Source organism: Rhinolophus ferrumequinum, chromosome 11, assembly GCF_004115265.2.
Source record: "Rhinolophus ferrumequinum isolate MPI-CBG mRhiFer1 chromosome 11, mRhiFer1_v1.p, whole genome shotgun sequence".
Lineage (NCBI taxonomy): Eukaryota > Metazoa > Chordata > Mammalia > Chiroptera > Rhinolophidae > Rhinolophus > Rhinolophus ferrumequinum.
In genome coordinates this window covers 77,584,298-77,600,482 of record NC_046294.1, presented here as the reverse complement: position 1 = coordinate 77,600,482, position 16,185 = coordinate 77,584,298, and the positions used below count along the sequence as shown (strand labels likewise).

Sequence of the window (16,185 nt, the reverse complement as noted above, 5' to 3'; positions counted from 1 at the left end):
GTGGTTACCATCAGCATCCAGACTCTTCTGATTATAGCAAACAACTGCTTGAGCAACAATGACCAAAGTGTCCACTTGTATACATTTTTTTGGCACCCCAGGTATTAAAGTCAGGATCCACTCAGTTCCAGGGACAGAAAATAACTCAAAGTAGTTTATGCAAAAAGGAAAGTTACCGACCCATGACCTCACTGGGAAGTACCTGGAGTAGATTCAATTGAAGCCCAGGGGCTCAAACAATGCCCTCAGGGCTCTCTCCATCTCTTCACTCCGTTCATCTCAGTGTGTTGATCTTATTCTCCCAAAGGTCTGAGGTGGTTTCCGGTTGCTGGAGAGGAGCTAAGGCACCTGCAAGACCTACAAGCTACTAGGTGCTAAGAGATCAGGTTTTAGATCACAAAGTTTTCGATTCAGGACTTCTATCGATTTTATAAATGACAGCTAGCAAATCTACAAGTGTAAGTTAAATGAGAAGGCTAATTTAAGAATATGGGAAATTCACTGTTTCAGGATTTGGCCAAACATTTTAATCTTAAGAACCTTCCCTTGAGAGTGTTCTCTTATTATTGGACACAATGAAACCAATAATTTTATAGGAAATATGTTTATTATTGATCATCTCAATTCAAAAATACTCATTCTTTCTTAGGGCTGGTCCATCATATTCTGTCTCCTTAAACGTATTAAATAACCAAAATTATGAGCAATTTTATTTAACAGTACATAAGACACTTCTGTAAGATAAACAACACAAGAACTTCTAACAATGAAACAGGCTCTCCAGAATGTGCCATTAAAACAAAGGAGGCATTTTCAATCACAAGATATAAGAACCCATGGATAAAACCTAACAGAGCACATGCTGGAAAATGGGATCAAAAAATGTTATGATCCACCCTCACCTTGTTTGCTCTGGGATGGCATAGGCACCGTTTGTGAAAGGGGATTAGGATATGGTCACTTCTGTCTGGAGAATGGGTCCTTTGGGCACGGGACTCACGTTATCTAAGTTCCCCAACTTGCCCATGTAATTATGACCAGAGGTTTTAAGGAGAAGACAAGAGCAGGAAGTATTTAGCTTTGACTTTTGAGCAGATGTAACACCAGCTCTTCATCCTCTGCTAAAGACAGGCCCGTATCCAAAGGCTCTAAGGTTTCCCACTTGGCCTTCTTCCTGTTACGACTTGTGGGTCCCGTGTCTTCCACTTGACTGTTGTTCCTTTTCCTCATGCCCTGCTTCTTCTTGGTAACACTGCTGAGAACAAATCCAATGATTTACTTCATAAATGAATAATTAAATTCATTATTATGAAACCAAACACTCAAAATAGAATAAAATTACCAGTAATAGTTGGTAAAGTAATACTATTATTATTATTTAAGAGGGAAAGAAACTATAACTTCAGGATATCTGTGTCATAAGTACCTCCCATTTAATGGATGGGAAGAGAAGGCCTGTCTCTCACGCACTGGGTACATGGTAGTCTGCACACACTGTCTTATCCAATTCTCACAATTCTAGGAAACTGGGGATGTATTATCCACAATCTGAAAACACTGAGAGGTGCATAGTCTGGCTCCAGACCAGCTCCAATCTGTGCTTGCCCTGCCTCATCAAACCATCTCTATTTAAGGTTGGGTTACCCTTTAGGTAGCAGTCTGTGGGCTAACAGATCATCAGGATACCAGGTGCTAATTCTAATATCTCTGCATGAAGTGGTGACATATAGATCGCAAGGAAAACAGAACCTAAAACATTAAATTACAAATTACTTAGGACATCAAATAAATTTTCCCACTTAAAATCGGTCTCTAAGTCCTCAGAGTCTTGAGAAATCATGAACATTATTACTGCATTCTGCACACACGCTGACCACGAACCTTAAAAATAAAGCTAATTTCTGAAGATAGAGGCAATCATTTGATACATTAAAAATAAAAAAGGCAAAAACTCCTCAAAAAATTCTGAGATACTGTCATCATGTTCAAAGATGACCCAATTATTGGATACAAAATTAAAACAAAATAAAGAACCCATCTATTAGCAATGGCAGTAACAACTATTCAGTAAGGGCTTCCTAAGGGTCTGGCACTGTGCTACATCTTTTACGCAGGTTACATCATTTATCTTCATGAAAATCCTTGGCGTGTGAAGCATTAGCCTCATTCTACAGTGAGGTTAAGAGAGGTTAAATGACTGGATCCAGATTATACACTCGGGGTTCACACCCAGATCTGGATGACTAAATTTAGCTCAAAGCCAGGCTACTGAAAGCAATTTGAGTTTACTCGCTTTCGTCAATATTTGGAGGACAGAACTAGCTGTGAAAGAGCATTGGTTAGGCATCAACACAGTCAGAGCCTGGCCAACCAACTATTATAATATGTCTAAGTCTTAGTTTCCTTATCTGTGAAGATGAGGATTATATACTTTACTTAGCCGAACTGCTATAAGAATTAAATAAAATTATGTAAGTACAAGAACATAGCAGTGCTAAATCCATGGTCGTTTCCTTGCTGCCTATAAACAACTTCCTTTCAAATAAGTGCTTACGTTGATGTTTTATAAGAGCAAAGAAATCATCACAGAACTTACATTATAGTCCAAGCATACGATGTAGTCCAAAAGAGAACAAACTGCTCAAGTTTCAATGGACTCTATTAATCCTTAAGAAGATAGCTTGGATATCAAAGTGAATGTGCTTATTCAGCATATACATTTATGACAGCCTGAACGAAATAACTTTCGTCCCACTTACCTCCCAGAAATGCGCAACGCCCTTACTCAGCAGCCATACTCTCACCATCAGAGGGAAGACAAACTACTAGTCAACACTATGAGGTTACTTAAAGCCACAAATAACTGCATTTTTAAATAGTGCCTGGAAAGATGGATATGAAAGTGTTCCCTATGATGGGAATTCAGTTGGCAAAGAAATAATTCTTAGTGCAAAGGGGCCTTAATAAAAACAATTGATTCCTAATCTGCTTGAGTATGGCCAGCTGTGCCAATTGCATTGGGCTAGGGTGCTGTGATTTATTTGGTATAAGATGATACTTATTTTTTACCCTGCCTGTACTTCAAGTGCACGTCAGAGTAGGTCATCAGAAGCAGCCTAATTAGTGGGCTTTCCTAATGCATCCTTTCTTAATGTGCTCCTGCACAGCATATTCCCTGCAGGAAATAGCTGGTTTGGATAATAAAAGAAAGATGAGAAATTTACATAGCCCAAATATTTTCATGATTAGCCGCTTTGCTCCTTTGTGGACCAGTTCAAATTCAAGAATGACATTTTATACTACTTTCCACAGCAAGTAAGTGGTAGTTTTTATATCAAATTATTAAACAATGATATAGATATTCTACATGTAATTCACCCCAAGGGGGGATAATCTAATGCATTAGAGAACACTCAGTAAGCAGAGAACAAAATATGGTCACGATCTGGTCTCTTCAGAAAGACCGCTTCCAAACAGTGTGGCATTGGACGGTGATATGGCTGAATAATGCATTCTTTGTTCACTTCCCCTCCCGACAACAATCTGGCATCCATCCACAGACAACAGTGCTCTCGTGGGAGCTGTGGGATGTAGCACTATACGCCCAGGGACCTGGGAGGAGTCTTACCCAACTATGAGTTGGATGAGAAGCAGGCAGACCTGGGCCCTGGCTGTGAGCCCCGCCATGTCCCATGACCCAGATGCAGCCCCTGTTGGCTGTGGAGAGTGCTGCCTTAGATAGTCACTCAGAGACGGGAGAGCTTTGTGGGAGTCCTAGTTTCCAGGGGAGAAGTTCCAACACAACTGGAGCAAAAAATATGAATTTGCATTCACTGGAGAGAGTCTGGAACAGTTGGACTTGACTCACATCAGCCTCCCCCAAGGTAGCACAGCTCAGGGCCAAGAGAGATGTTCTCTGCCTGTGATTTTTCTCATGGAAGAAGGTGAGAGCATGTGAGTGAGTGCCCGGCTTCCTAGCTGTATGGGAGGTTGCTAAAGAGGCCCATTTCTCTCTCACCCCATCCAGAACACTAAATCATGAGCTGCGTGACTGGGGGTTAAGAAGAGGCTAGGAGAACGGGCAGCTAGAACTCTGAGGGAATGAAAAGGATGCGGATCCTACTAACTGCATCATGGACTCCCACAAGAAGCTCATCCATGAACCACTGGAAATGCCTCCCCTGTGGATCCCTCCACTTGGCCCATGGGCACCCCCAGCACTCTGCATGCCTCACCCACACACACCCCCATCCTGCAGCCAGCTCCCTCCCAAGAGCAGCAGTGAGAGTGAGCTTTGCCAGATGGCTGGTGAACATGTGCAGAAAGCCAACCCAAATCTATGGACCAGGGAGAGATCATAAACTTCAGCTGTAGGGCCCCCCCTGAGAAAGCAAAAGGGAAGTGGGGTCAACACACAATCTAGCCTTGTGTATTGCAGGATTGAGAGAAGGCACAGGAGCTTAAAATTCTTCCTCAAGAGGGAGCAAGAAGTATAGATACAGGCAGAACATTCCATTCAAGAGTAACAGAATAAATATTCTTCACAGGTTCACATGAAACATTCTTCATGATAGAGCATACGATAAGTTACAAAATGAGTGTTAGCAAATTGAAGACTGAAATCATACCAAGTATCTTTTCTGACCACAATGGTATGAAACTAGAAATCAATAATACAAATACACTGCAAAATTCACAAACATGTGGAAGTTAAACAACACAGTCCTCAACAACCAATGGATTCAGATGGAATCAAAAGGGAAATAAAAGCTATCTTGAAACAAACAATAAAAGAAACAGAATATACCAAAATATACGGTATGCAGAAAAAGCAGTTCTAAGAGGGACATTTATAGTGATAAATACCTACAGTAAGAAAAAAGAAAGATCTCAAATAAACACCCTCACTTTACACCTCAAGGAATTAAAAAAGAATAAACTAAGCCCAAAATTAGCAGAAGGAAGTAAATGACAAAGATCAGAAAGAAAATAAATGAAATAGAGACCAGAACAAAAAATAGAAAAGATCAACAAAACTAAAACTAGTTATTTGAAAAGATAAAAAAGTTGATAAACCTTTAGCTAGCCATAAAAAAAGATAAATAAAACGCAAATAAATTCAGAAATGAAAGAGGAAACATTACAACTGATTACACAAAAATACAAAGAATTATAAAACTACTATAAAAAATTATATGCCAACAAATTGTATAACCAAGAAAAAAATGAATGCCTAGAAACTTACAACCTACGAAGACTGAATTATGAAGAAATAGACAATCTGAAGAGATTCATAACAAATAACATTGAATCAGTAATCAAAATCTCCCAACAAACAAAAGCCCAGGACCAGATAGCTTCACTGGGGAATTGAATTCACTGGGGAATTCTACCAAACGTTTAAAGAAGAATTAACACCGAAATCCTTAAACTCATTCAAAAAACATTGCCAAACTCATTTTCCAAGGCCCAAATTACCCTAACACCAAAGCCAGATAAGGCTACTACAAGAAAACTACAGGTCAATATCCCTGATGAATATAGATGTAAAAATTCTCAACAAAGTACTAGCAAACTAAATTCAATAGCACATTAAAAAGATCATACACTATGATCCAGTAGGATTTATCCCAGGGATGCAAGCATGGTTCAACACACCCAAATCAATAAATGTGATTCACATTAATAGAATGTAAGTTAAAAATCACATGATCATGGCAATAGATGCAGAAAAACCACTTGATAAAATTCTACATACATTTATGATAAAAATCAATAAATTGGGTATAGAAGGAATGTACCTCAACATAATAAAAGCCCTATATGACAAGCCTACAATTAATATCATACTCAATGGTAAATGGTTGAAAACTTTTCCTCTAAGATCAGGAACAAGACAAGGATACCCACTCTCACCACTCCCATTCAACATTGTACTGGACATCCCAGCAAGAGAATTAGGCAAGAAAAAAAAAATAAAAGGTACCTACATCAGAAAGGAAGAAGTAAAACTGTCATTGTTTGCAGATGATATGGCCTTATATACAGAAAATCCTAAAGACTACCAAAATCTGTTAGAACTAATCAGTGAATACAGTAAAGTTCCAGGCTATATAAACCAGTAGTGCTTCTATATACTAACAGTGAATTACCTGAAAAAGAAATAAAGTATCCCATTCACAAAGCATCAAAAACAATGAAATTCTTAGAAATAAATGTAACCAAGGAGGTGAAAGATCTGTACACTGAAAACTATAATGCTTTGATGAAAGAAATTGAAGAAGACACAAATAAATGGGAAGACATGCAGTGTTCATGGATCAGAAGAATTAATATTGTTAAAATGGCCATACCACCCAAAGCCATCTATAGATTCAATGTAATCTCTATCAAGTTCTGATGACATTTGCAGAGAAATACTTCTAAAAATCCTGAAATTTGTATGGAACCACAAAAGACCCTATATAGCCAAAGTGATCCTGAGAAAAAAACAAAGCTGAAGGAATCACATATTCAGGTTTCAAATTACATTACAGAGCTTTATTAATAAAAAACAATACAGTATGGGTATAAAAACAGACACATAGGCCAACAAAATTGAGAGCCCAGAAATAAACTCTCGCATATACAGTCAACTAGTATTTGACAAGAGAGCCAATAATACTCAATGGGGAAAAAGACAGTCCCTTCAATAAGTAGTATTAGAAAAACTAGATAACCATATGTAGAAGAATAAAATTGGACTCCTGTCTTACATCACTCACAAAAATGAACTTGAAATGGATTAAAGACTGAAACATAAGACCTGAAACCGTTAAAACTCCTACAAGAAAACACAGTGACAAAACTCCTTGACATGGGTCTTGGCAATGATTCTTTTGGATATGATAACAAAAGCATAAGCAACAAAAGCAAAAGTAAGTGGCTACATGAAACTACAAAGCTTCTGCACAACAAAAGAAACAATGAATAAAATGAAAAGGCAACCTATGGAATGGAAGGAAACATTTGTTAACCACACATCTGATAAGGGGTTAATATCCAAAATATTTAAGGAAGTTATACAACTCAATAGCAAAAAAACAAACAATCTGATTTAAAAACAGGTGGAGAAACTGAATAGACATTTTTCCAAAGACGACATACAAATGGCCAACAGGTATATGAAAAGATGCTGGACATTATTAAATGTCCAATCACAAATGCAAATCAAAACCACAATGAGATATCACCTCACTCCTGTTAGAATGGCTGTCATCAACAAGACAAGAGATAAATGCTGGGGAGGCTGTGGAGAAAGGGAACCCTCCCCTCGTGCACTGTTGGTGGGATCGTGAATTGGCACAGCCACTACTGAAAACAATATGGAGGTTCTTCAAAAAATTATAAATAGAACTATCATATAATCCCAGTTCTGGGTATATACCCAAAGGAAATGAAATCAGGATCCTGAAGAGATGCCTGCACTTCCATGTTCACTGCAGCATTATTCAGGATAGCCAATATATAGAAACAAGCTAAGTGTCCATTAATAGATAAATGGATAACGATATCTCACACACACACACACACACACACCCACAAATATTAGTCAGCCATGAGAAGGAAATCCTGCCATTTGTGACAAAATGATTGGTCTTTGAGGGTTTTATGCTAAATGAAATAAGTCAGAAAGAGAAAGACAAACACTATATGTTATCACTTGTATGTGGTATCTGAAAAAGCTTGAGTTTATAGCAACAGAGAGTAGAATGGTGATTATCAGGGGTTGAGGCGGTGGAGGAAATGGTCTCCCCATTGTTGGTGAAAAGGTATAAACTTCCAGTTATAAGATGAATAAGCTCTGGGATCTAATGTACAGTGTGGTGACTATAGTTAAAATATTATATATTTGAAAGCTGCTAAGAGAGTAGATCTTAAATGTTCTCACCAAACACACAAAAATGGTAAGCATGAGATGGTGTTAGCCAGCATTAAGGTGGTAATCATTTCACTATAGGTATCAAATCAACACGTACACCTTCAACTTACACACGGTCCATGTCAGTTATACCTCAAAGCTGAGGGGGTGAGGATCAACTTTATGACAGTATAGAAACCTCTATTTTACTTATATCCTGATGAATTAATTAGGCAGAAGGCTTTTGACTCCATCTAATTAATGTTCACCGGGAGTTTACTGGCTCCATTTAAGTGCTGGGACTTCTTTGTTACTGCTTAACAGTCTAATTGTATGTAACAGTGAGTTCTAGTTCCTTGGTGCCTTAAGGCAGCACATCATTAGTGCAGTTTACCAAATAAATGGGGGAACCTTCTGAAGGTCTGCTGAAAGAAAGAAATAGAAACACAGGTGCGAAACAGCGGTAAGTCCAGTGAGTGCCCTTCATGAAGTAAGTGTGCTCCACACGGATCTGAGGGAGGTAAGGAGGCTCACGACAGGAAATGACAGCTAGTAGTGGCCTACGAAACAGGCCAGGAGTTTGAACCTGAGCTCTACACCTTATTCTGTGTGACTTAAAGTGCTGAACTCTCTCCACATTCTTCAAATATATGAGGTAAGTGTCAAAGGGACCATACTACTGCTCAGCATTAAGAGAGTACAACACATTGGCTGATAAAAACACAACTAAAAGAGCAAAAGCGTGGCTCGAGCACCAAAAGCCCTATTGCTATAAAAGCAAGACAATCAAAGCAAAAGATTCAGAGCCTCTAATCTTTCAATAATCCAAATAATAAAGAGATTTATGGTGTGTCATTTAAAGAACCAATCACATAACAAAACACAAAGAAAAATATCACAATGGAACGTGTAGTCTGAACCAACAACTGGGAAATTCTACTTCAATGACTTTGAAATTTTAGTGAAAATGGGTATATAAAAGCTTGTCACAATAGCCAAAATAAACATTTGAGCCAATTTGTTCATTGCTAATAACTAAGAAAAAGATGTAACATTTGAATGTGATTTCAATTTTAAAATCTTAATATATTAATAATTGAGTTTTAAATAAAATACATGTAACTTTTTTCCTTTCTGATTTCTCTGAAACCAAAGTTCAAAATTCTCTCAGAAAGTGAAATGATTTTACAGTAGGTTTGAATTCCTGGTTTCTACATTTTATTTTTGTCAGGTACTTGGAGTTACCTAGTCATGCAGAATAAGCGTGTAGTCTGTGTTACATGTATGAGAAACAAATCAAGGAGGTCGGCCTTCCTCCTGGCCCCTCTGCCCAGTACTCCTCACACATGGTCTTTTACTCATGAAATCAGAGATGTTAGGTCAGCTACAAGCATGGTCAAAGCGGCCGGGAGCCAAGTCATGCCCCTCTCCCAAGTCAGACCCCTCCCCGCATGACGGAAACTGGGGCCCCTGGCTTTTCCCAGAAGAGGCAGCAGACGCTGATGCGATAAACAACTCCAGCCGCTCGCGCCCGATCTGTGCTGGGGGGGCCTGCTCATCTGCCACCTCACTCAGCCAACCCCCACCCCCAAAATCGCATATATGCCTCCCTCCCTCTACCCTGGGCGCGACATCACCGGCCCCCGTCTGCGGACCCGGTGAACCTCGCCCGGGAGCGCAGAATAAAGCACTCACTTTTCTCAACCCGCCTGACTCTCTTAGCCTCATTATCTCGCCCAAGCCTTACAGGAGACATTTCCCGTGTGTTCCCACGGGTGCCCCTCTGTAAGCGTGGCACTTCCCTCCTGCTGGGTTCTCCATTGCTTCAAGACTCACCTTCATTTCCTCATATCCTATTAAAAGTGATCTCTTTTCTCTGAATTCCTACAGCTCTAATTGTTTATTAGTCATTTAGTACCTAGCCTTGCTACTTTCTAATACTAAAGTGAATTTTTTTCACCTGCATGCATCTTAACTCCCAATTAAAATGTAAACTCCTGGGTGGGGATGTAAATTACTACAACCACCTTTCAAAAGTCATTCAAGTATGCATGCCCAGCAATTTCTCTCTGGGAATTTATCCCCAGGAAATAATTAGGGAGTATTAAAGATTTAGTTACAGGATATTCAAGGCAAAGCTTTTTTGTGATTTCTGAAAGTTGGATACCCAAATGTCCAATCATAAGGGAGTAATTTGTTAAATACAGTGATGGAAGGACAACTGACTCGGTTGTACACTTAAAACCTATGTAATTTTACTAACCATTGTCACCCAAAAAAGTTTTAATAAAAAATCCATCCAAAAAAAAAAGAAGATGCAGCTATTAAAAACAGTGTCTCAGGAATTTATTGACACAAAACAGTTATAAAATCAATACAGAAAGAGAGTGTATATCTTTGTTTAAAAAAGGCTACATGTATATTTGCATTGAAAAAGATCTGGAAATTTTTTTTAAATGTTCTTTTTGCTGAAATACGTGTTTTCTGAGTTTTCTGTAATAAACTTGTATTGCTGTTTGCAATAAGAAGTGAAACTTAAATTTGAAGGAAAAAGTAGTTTGGGACAGCTAAATGTATATCAATTATTCTTCAAAATTCAACGATGTTCAGAAGCATCAAGAGTAGGTGTGCTACATAAGCATCAGCCTGGGTCTCTGGATCCATAGATGTATGGGGAGAGGTGAGAATTAGGTCGGGATAGATGGGTCATCGGTTATTTTCAGTATTTCAAAACACCTGGAACTGTGTACCACAGACAAAATTCTAGTATTTCTTTGCTTTTGGCTAGAATTATATTAACTGAGCTTTGTAAATACTTGACACCCCAGAAGGTTGAGTGGATTGGAAATTATGTCTATGTTAATAAAACAAATGTGAAACATTAAGTATTAACTGTCTTGAAAGACAGAAATCTTTTAAAACATAGGGACCATTAGGGTTGTCTGTGATGTTGAAAAGGTTGTAAGTCACGTTATAGACGTGAGAATGGTACTCCGTAGACCACATGGTGAAATCTGTGGGAGTTTGGATAGTTTTACTTTCTAGTTTTATACATAGGCTTCTAAGGACAAGAATGATTTCCATGTCCATTAACCATCAAGAAAAAAAGTTAAAAACCAGTCTTTTTAAATCAAGGTTCTTGTTGAAACGTCGTATGTAAACAACCTCAATGTCTCACATGTAACATTCCTCCCATTCCTGCCACTCCTACACATGCTGAAAGGAGGATTCATTGTAAAGCACACCTTGGCTCTTGTAATTCCTCCTCAACACTTCCGTGACTGCCTCTAGAATTATTTAGGATACTACTGAAGGACTGTCGTGATCGTGGCGCAGGCCTGCCTCTGTAACCTACTCCGCACTATACAACCTGATCTTTTGGACTTGTTGGCCCCTGAACATGCTCTAGGTCCTCAACTTCTTTGGTCTCCATTCAGAATTCCCTCTTTCTGTTTCACAACCCAGTTCCAATTATCACCAATATCATCCTCAAAGATTCCATCTGACACGACTGCACGTTATGCACTGTTTGTGCCTCTCCCTTGCACTCATTCTGAATGACATCACAGCACAGATCCCACCCTTTTGCCTACTTAAGCCTTCGCTTTGTCTGGGGATGTTCGTCTTCTTCATCTCTGAGTCACTCAATAAATGATAGAAATCATGACCTTGTTGGGGTTGTCTGAAGTCCTGAAAACTACCGCCACTGCAATGAAGAAAGGAACGTTTCGACAGACATTGCTTCTAATTTGATTTCCAGCACAGTCACAGAGGTCCCTTACCCTGGGAGCATCCCCGAGCACTCAGTGCCATCTGTGACAGCACAAGCTCCTGTCTTCTAACCAAGCCTGCTTTTAATAGCACAAGTTCCTGCTGTTCTAAATTTTGCCTTTGCATATGTTACTTACAATTACATAAATGGTCACATTATCGCTACATTCAGTAACTTAGTTTTCCAAACATATGACTTCTGTTGAGTTAACACCCAGTCAGTGGACAGTTAAAATGTTACCATTATTGCAGCTTCCCTATAAGCCGTAATGGGCAAGCATCTAAATTTTAAGTAGTTACAGGTTGATTACTACAACTCCTTGACTGCCTCTTCCTCAGTCCATTACTTAAATATCAACATTTCCAGATTCCATCCGTGGCCCTCTACTATTATCATTTCACACATTCATTCTGAGCATTCTCATCCAGTTCAGTGTTTCAACTACCTTCCATAATGCTGATAACTTTAAAAATACCCGCCTTTAGCCCAGACTTCTGGTCTCACTACCAGGTCAGCATTAAACCAGCTCTTGGATATCTCCACCTACATGTCCCAAAACACCTCAAACCCAACATGTCCCTCACTACTACCCGTTTTCCCCACTCTGTTCTTCCTCCCATATTTCTCTTTTGAGTGACCTGTTAACACCCCCACTGAAAGCCTGGAAGTCATGCTCTAACAACCTTCTCTTTCACATCCTTAGTTTAACCGATTATTTCCTCACTAATCTCTCTCAAATCCACCGAATTTTCCCAGTGCCTCCGCAACTACCTTAATTTAGGCTTCGTTATTCATTCCCCTCCTTCACCTGACAGCTCTGAGAAGCCTTCCTGGACCTTCCCAGCCCAGGCGAAGTGCCCTCTTCGTGGCCCACCAGCTACGGCTCATCTCCATCACATCATCTGAAATACTGTACTCAGATTGTCGATTTGCTTATCTACTTCCACCATTAGATTCCAAGTTTCCTTGAGGACAAAAACTTTGTCTTATTTTTCTTTGTGGCCACACTGCCCTGGTGTGGCTCAATAAATGTTTCTTAAACAAATAATGAATAAACCCACCTGGCTGAGCTTCTGTACTGCTAAATATCTGACTGGCCCATTCTATATCCTACGGGTCAGACCACATTCTTACCTTCTTTGCATCATCGATGATTCACTTCAAGCCAGTATGTAGGTGGACATTTATATCCGTACTGTCTTTTTTCCCCAAAGAGTATAATGGAAATTAATTCCAAAGCAACCCAAAAGATCAAAGCCACAGTGAAAAAACATTAATGGCAGAAGGAAAATAATACTAGAAAGAAGAAGTACCCAATAACCTCAGACTCAGGAAAAGAAATGAGGCAATACAAACATTGCAGAAAAAGCCTAACTTGACATTTTAATTCAACAAAAAAGAGAAATTTTTATTTTATTTTCCAACAATATACAATTCTTGTCCTCTTAAAAATGTATAACCCATGTCAAAACCTTAACCCTCAATTAAGTATGAACACCAGTCACCAAACCACTGTGATCCGGAGAAAAACATCAGGTTCCATAAGACATGCAGTTAACAGGAGAAATGTTGGTTTCCTATCACTGTCCTTGACTTTGACTCAGGATGGTTTGCCACCAGCAGATACAATATCGAGACAGAGTAAAATCAATGAATGCTTATCAAAAACGCTAAAGAAAGTTGAAACGGAAATTGAAGTTGCTTGACACTAGAGGAGGTACTACCTAATATCAATGGAAAACAAAAGTCAAAAGGCAAATCCTTAACTTTAATCTTCTTTTGAGGAGAAAGATCTTTGGACTAAAAGGGATACAATAAACAATGGTATGGAGGAAAAGAGAAACTTTCTAAAGTGGGTAGAAATTATATGAAGCCCCTAACTGCTCTAAATGAGGTAAGTCTCTGACTCCTGAAAATTACATCCCATGCTTCGAGGACTGAAAACTGTCATATTCATTTGATCTCTGATACAATGGAGGATCCTCAAAGACTGGAGACAGGCAAAAAGAAGTTTCCATTTTCAAAACAGGTTAAAAGGTAAAATTTGCAAATTATATAAAGATTTCAACAAGATTCTAGAATAGGTTACCAACTTAAAAAAAGAAGTGGTTATTATTAAAGCAAGAGTTGGTCAGCAAACTCCATTTGAGGGTCAAATCTCCCAAGATGCCTATTTTATACATAAAGTTTTACTGGAACACAGAGACACCCACTGTTTTTATATTATCTATGGCTGCTTAACCACTACAAAAGCAGAGCTGAGCAGCCCTCAAAGTGTAAAGCACTTACTATATAGCCCTTTACAGAAACAAAGGGCCAAGCCCCTTTATTTTTGGAAAAAAGACCCACCCTCTAAGGGCTTTTATTGGCTCTCTACACACAAACCCCTAGCAGACTAACATCGCTTCTTTGAGTTATCAGAGCAGGAAAAGAACTATTTAGACATCAGCAAGGTATGTGACACAAAATAACCTTGTGGATAAAATTGAGACAATGGATCTGAATCATAATAAAATTACCGTAGGAGAAAGTAAAACTGAGCAATTAAAAACAATCTTCAGTTTCCTAAAGGTGTATTACAAAGGTATTTTATAGCATCTAGTCCATCACGTTTGGATCTTCTTGTAATCCCTTGCATCAAGTTTAACTGAGTATAGTTGGAAGATGTTCTAACCATGAAAACTTTTTTTTTAACTTTACATGTAACTTCTGTAGAATGTACACATTTCATAATGTAAAGAATATCTCCATCCCCCTCCCACCACACACTGGCCTGTTTAATGCTTAAACAGTTGCTTTTTAAAAGTTACTTAACAGTGATTCAACTACTGATCATTAAATATGGCTTTACAAAAAAGTTCTGGAACATATCTTTTCTGTTAATGTTAATTGGGTTATATTGGGCTATATCACATAAGGTAAAAGACAGTCTTGTAACTTAAAATGCTTGTGTTCCACAAGTTTTTAAGTCTGTCGTTAAGGTACAAAACACCTTTTCATAGAAAAAAGTAGTATAAAGGATACATGAGGTTAAGGCAAATATCTAAAACCCATTAAACACACTAGGTTACTGAACCAGAGCAATCCAAGAACAGAACTATAAAACCATCATAACCCAGGTTGGTTGCTGAGCGCATGTCCTAATGATGTGGAACCACAAATGGAAAGAATTCCTGGGGAACTAAGGCAGTCAGGAAGGGATATTAGAAAGTTCAGGACTTGGTGGGATAAGAATCTAGGACAGAAATTCTAGAAGGGGAAGGATTTTTGGGTCTCTGGTAGGTGAAGGGTCTCAGCAACAACAGTCTTTGTTGTTTTTATTAAAATTAAGTATATTATTATTATTATTTGTCTTATGTCAGACAAGAACCCTTAGCTTTGTGAGATTGGGAAGAAAGTTCCTCAAAGAGCAACCCCATTCATAAGGAAAGACTCTGTTAACTTGGAATGTCATATTTTTGGGGACAGGATTTCTCACCATGTGCAACCAAAAATTCAAAAGCAAAACATTTGATTGTCAGGGACTACTGTACTTTAATAAAAAACACCTTTCTTTAAACTATACAAATTCTTAGAAAATGGCTAAAATCTAAAACATTGACACCAAATGCTAACAAGATGTGGAGCAATAGGAACTCTCATTTATTGTTGTTGAGAATGTAAAACGGTACAGCCACTTTGGAAGGCAGTTTGACAGTTTCTTACAAAACTAAACATACTCTTTTCATACAATCCAGAAATCACACTCCTTGGTATTTACCCAAAGAAACTGAAAACTTATGTCCACACAAAAACCTGCACATGAATGTTTATAGCAGCTTTGTTTATAATTGCCAAAACTTGGAATCAACCAAGATGTCTTTCAACAGATGAATGGATAAACAAACTGTAGCACATACATACAATGAAATATTACTTAGTGATAAAAAAAAGAAATGAGCTTTCAGTTCATGAAGAGGCAGACGAATTTTGAAAGCATATTGCAAAGTGAAAGAAGCCAATTTGAAAAGGCTACATACTGTATGATTTTGACTAAATCACATCCTCAAAACTTTGGATAAAGTAAGAAGATGAGTGCTTGCCAGGAGCTGGGTAACAGGGCGAGGAAAGGGTGAGAGGAAAAGGAAGGAGGGATGAATAGGTGGAGCACAGGGAAACTTTTAGGGCATTGGAACCATTCTGTATGATACTGTAATGGTAGATACGTATCATACATCTGTCAAAACTCATATAATGTACAAGACAAAGAATGAACCCTAATGTAAACTATGGCCTTTGGGTGATAAACATGTCAATGTAGGTTGTTCAGTGTAACAAATGGTAACAAAACAGTAACAGGAAAGGTTGTGTGGGGTGGGGGAGGCAAAGGTTATATGGGAACTCGATTTTTCATTCAATTTTTACTATGAAAACTAAAACTGCTAAAAAAAAAAAGTCTATTAATAAAAAGATTTGCATAGTTCAAAAGAGTGGATAATACCATCCACACATTATAACTTAAATTATTAAGCAT

The 16,185-nt window shown here is 38.4% G+C and overlaps 1 protein-coding gene across 2 annotated transcripts in view; it reads right to left on the bottom strand.

Annotated features, from left to right (window-relative positions):
• Positions 1–588: 588 nt before the first annotated feature.
• The window catches only part of DDX10 (DEAD-box helicase 10), a 284,465-nt gene continuing 268,868 nt past the window's right edge, over positions 589–16,185 (bottom strand). The window contains exon 18 of one of the 2 annotated variants that reach the window (XM_033120942.1): positions 589–1,255. In XM_033120942.1, coding sequence (XP_032976833.1) covers positions 1,075–1,255 — 181 coding nt within the window. In that variant the 3' untranslated portion in view covers positions 589–1,074. The remainder of the gene's footprint in view (positions 1,256–16,185) is intronic. The other variant, XM_033120943.1, reaches the window with a different exon arrangement.